At 47.6% G+C, this 4,116-nt stretch overlaps 2 protein-coding genes across 2 annotated transcripts in view; one reads left to right on the top strand and one right to left on the bottom strand.

The window, feature by feature from the left end:
• Window positions 1–65, bottom strand: part of PMPCA (peptidase (mitochondrial processing) alpha) — a 7,592-nt gene extending 7,527 nt beyond the window's left edge. Inside the window, exon 1 of the mRNA XM_009322144.1 lies at window positions 47–65. Coding sequence (XP_009320419.1) covers window positions 47–65 — 19 coding nt within the window. The remainder of the gene's footprint in view (window positions 1–46) is intronic.
• Window positions 66–95: 30 nt separating this feature from the next.
• On the top strand, window positions 96–4,027 carry SDCCAG3 (serologically defined colon cancer antigen 3). Its single transcript, XM_009322143.1, has 6 exons — window positions 96–119; window positions 269–342; window positions 1,124–1,235; window positions 1,840–1,902; window positions 3,304–3,443; window positions 3,863–4,027. Exons 1-6 carry the CDS (start codon window positions 96–98, stop codon window positions 3,954–3,956), a joined length of 507 nt encoding a protein of 168 aa, XP_009320418.1. The 3' UTR covers window positions 3,957–4,027.
• The last annotated feature ends 89 nt before the right edge of the window (window positions 4,028–4,116 follow it).

Raw genomic sequence — 4,116 nt, 5'->3', positions numbered from 1 at the left:
TCATATCAATTTGAAATTAACAACATTTGGTTAGTCACATCTGCACCGGTTGCTTGGTGCCACATTTCTGTGCCCCGCAGGGTTAGGGAAGTCGAATGGTTTCGAGAGGGGAAAACGAGGTGCGAAAGTAAGCTTGAATGTGATAGGAAGTGCAAGACTTTCCAGCACAAGAGTTAAAGCTGAATATTTCTTCTGGTCCTGGTCTTGGAGTGTTAGTAGTGTTGTGAAACTACACCCTCGTTTCTAATGAGAATTTTTATTTTTTTAGCTAAAAGAAGAGAATGCCAGTTTGAGAAGCAAGATCAATAAGCTTCAGATTTTCTCTGAAACTCAAGCAGACAAGTGCGTAAGCCACAGTATGGGGGAAAGTAACCACATAAGCAAGGAGTTGTCTTAGAAGAGGTGCTCACTGGAAACAGTCAACGTCTTTAAAGAAGAAAAATGTAGTTGAAATCTATGCTATTTATTAAAAAGCTTTAATAAACCTGGTTTTCTTATTGAAAAAGGCTTGGAAAGTAAGTAGCAAGCTGGCATCTGTTGAGTGTGCTCGTGTGGCTTACGCTTCATGCAGTTTAGGCGGTTAGCGGAAAGGAGGGTAGGGCTTGACGGGATGCATTTCATAAAGCTTCAGATTAACAAAATGATGAATCTTAGTTTCTCTCCTTTGAAGCAAGAAAAGCATTTTTATTTTTGCTGGTGAGCAACTTGATATTGGGAGACTTGAATTTCCTGAGGTTAAACAACCCGGTGACCGATCCAGGGTGGCAATTCCTTAAGTTCCCATCTGAATCCTCTGCACTGGGCTGCTCCTCGCAGTGAGGCGGCTGGTACTTCCACGGTGATGGGGTAACCGTTTGTTTCAGAATTACCCTTATCTAGGCTGATTGCGGACGGCCGTGTTTTCTGTACGGCCTTTCTGCACTCAGCTATATAGTTCCCGTTAATGCTAATAGCTGTTGAACAAAGAAATCCCCTGAGCCACAGCCTAGAAGTGTACTTCTGCAGGAAGACTTAATGTTTCTTATAAGATGGAAGAATGAGTTTCTTGAACTTCCCTAGAATTTTCTTACTAAGGTATTTAATGCTACAAGTGCTTACTGAACACTGTCTCTTGTTTTTTAAGGATGAGGAAGCTTGAAAGAAAGCTTGAGGAAAACAAAATTAAAGAAGAAAAAGAAGCGCAGGATTTGGAAGCAATGGTGCAGCACGTGGAACAAAATCTCCAGCTGATGACTGTGAGTGTTGGCGTTTGCCATAGTAGCAGAAGCTTGTTCGCAGTTGGAACTGTGCAGTCCCATTCCTTTTCCTTCCTCCCCCGCGAGAGCGAGGGAGGCTGAAGTGATTGCTTCGCCCACTAAACAGCTCTGGCAGGGGTTCAGATTCTTCCCTTACAACGAGACTGTGTCCCAGTCTAGAACTCCTTTCATTACCTAGAATAAGGGAGGTCTTTGCAGAAATACCATTTTCGGGTTCATCAACACCTTCAGTTGCCTTTTTGCAGCCTTCTGAAAACACCTCCTATATGAACCGTTTTTCCTGCTTGCTTATTTATACTGAGTACCTTTTCCTCTTGTCCAAGAAAAAAAAATTGAATGTCCAGAAGTGATGGATGGCACTTGAAGATATCTGAAAGGAAAAATGGGGAGGGGAGGAGGCAGCTGATCAGGCACGGCTGGGTGCACCATCCCCATCTCGTAAAGCATTCGGAACACGAGGTGGTACAACACAAACCATATCCCTTCAAGTTATGTGCTGGAATCATGCATTCCTATGTAGCTCAAACTGCCTGCTGTGCCCTAAAGCACTGCTATGGTATAAATAATATTTATTCTATTTCAGAAACGGGCTGTGAAAGCAGAAAACAGTGCTACAAAACTGAAACAGGCAAACGCGTTACTTCAGGTACGAAGCAGTCAGCATTCTGTATTCTTAGGGCCTCGCTGAACGTCCTGGGGCTGAAAGCATACATCTTGAAATTGAGCCTATAAAATGGTATTGAAAAATTTTAACTATGCTTCATGTTTCCTATATGCTAATGCTATAGAAAACGTTCTAGACTAGAACATTTCAGCTCTACGCAGACGGTTAACTTAATCTCCGGGATGTGTGGTACTTCACTTGCAATTTTGCCGAAGTTGCGTGTGCTGTTCAAATGCTGTTCGATCTTTGGGAGCTGTGAATGCCGTGATGCAACAGGGCAAGTGGGAGTGCAGCTGTAGGAAGGCACCTGACAGAGAAGGGAGAGGACCTGGGGAGCTGTTGGTCGACAGCCGGCTGAACATGAGCCGGCAGTGTGCCCAGGAGGCCAAGAAGGCCAAGGGCATCCTGGCCTGTATCAGAAATAGCGTGGCCAGCAGGAGCAGGGAAGTGATTGTGCCCCTGTACTCGGCACTGGGGAGGCCGCACCTCGAATACTGTGTTCAGTTTTGGGCCCCTCACTACAAGAAGGATGTTGAGATGTTGGAACGTGTCCAGAGAAGGGCAACGAGGCTGGTGAGGGGTCTGGAGAACAAGTCTGCTGAGGAGCGGCTGAGGGAGCTGGGGTTGTTTAGCCTGGAGAAAAGGAGGCTGAGGGGAGACCTCATCGCTCTCTACAACTACCTGAAAGGAGGTTGTAGCGAGGTGGGGGTCGGTCTCTTCTCCCAAGTAACTGGCGAAAGGACGAGAGGAAACAGCCTCAAGTTGCGCCAGGGGAGGTTTAGATTGGACGTGAGGAAAAATTTCTTTACTGAAAGAGTGGTTAAACATTGGACCAGGCTGCCCAGGGAAGTGGTTGAGTCACCATCCCTGGAGGTATTTAAAAGACGGGTAGATGAGGTGCTTAGGGACATGGTTTAGTGGGTGTGGGGGTGTTGGGTCGACGGTTGGACTCGATCTTGGAGGTCTCTTCCAACCTTAATGATTCTATGACTCTGTAACGGATAGCTCAGCAGAGCCTGCCTAGCATTAGGCGGTAGCATCGGGGTCAGGTAACAGCTTCCATCCCCACCCTCGGAGCTGGAATACGCCGCTCCAACACCGGGTTGGTTCAGGGAAACAAGCGGACTTGAGGGCTGCTGGCTGGCAGGCTGTCACGAAAACGTACGTCTTCCGTTTTAATAAAGGCTTCGAAGCTGCAGTTCTCTGTCAGGGGCTGCTCCCCAGAGCTGGGAAGACGTTCTCTCTAGGCAGTCTGGTTATGGGATCAGTTCGTTAGTTGTTGTACCTAATAAATTGCCGTATGAACGCGTTCATTAGCTGCAAAGCATCTGCTGGAGTTTTGTGGTTATTTTCACGTCAGGTGTGTGTTTGTTTCCGCCCTAGGTTCAGCTGCAGAACTGCAGGACGGAGAATGAAGCCTTGAGGTCGGGCCAGTCGGCGAGTCTGGCCGCCGTGAAACAGAACGCAGACGTTGCCTTACAGAACCTTCTCACGGTCATCACGAACTCCCGGTCCTCAATAAAGTGAGTTGTTTTAAGACTCTCCTAACGCTATCCCAGGTGCTCGTCCTAACGCCGAGGTCACAGCCCAAGTGTTTTTTTTAGGATTGAAACTCGGGTTCTTGTGTTGTGTATGCCGGGTCAGCTAGTCCACGTTCTTACTTACCTGCCACGTGTTTTCTTCCAAGTTTAGGTAATAAAAAGAACTAGAATGTGCAGGTCTTTTTTTTTTTTTTTACTTAATGTAAAACCGTTAGAGTCTCTAAGTCTCTTACACTTCGCTTCTCTGAGACTCTTGCGCTTCGCTTCAAGAAGTGAAGTCTTCAGTCCAGATAAACCAATTCTTGAAAAAATCACATCACGCGGGCGAGCACCACCAAAACGCTGCCCGGCCACTTCCTCCTCCCCTCCTCATCTAACGCTGTCTCTCTCCCGCATTCCAGGCAGCTGGTCTCCGGGGCGGAATCGCTGCAGCTGGTCGCTGATCTCCTGAAATCGATAGACAGCATTTCTGAAGTGTCACAAGATGGACAGTGACACTGCGAAACGGACTCGAATGGAGAACGGTGCTTTCACGCACAAACCGTTACTAAAAAGTCAGTTTCTGACGCTCCGGCCTCCTCACGGCGCGCGAGGCTGTCGGTGCTCCTGCGGAACCGGCCCTTCCGTCCCCACCCGCCCTGCAGCCAAAACCCGA

This window comes from Pygoscelis adeliae, unplaced genomic scaffold (assembly GCF_000699105.1).
Source record: "Pygoscelis adeliae isolate BGI_AS28 unplaced genomic scaffold, ASM69910v1 Scaffold114, whole genome shotgun sequence".
NCBI lineage: Eukaryota > Metazoa > Chordata > Aves > Sphenisciformes > Spheniscidae > Pygoscelis > Pygoscelis adeliae.
Note: the sequence above shows the minus strand (reverse complement) of the source record. Positions and strands in the feature narration are given on the sequence as shown.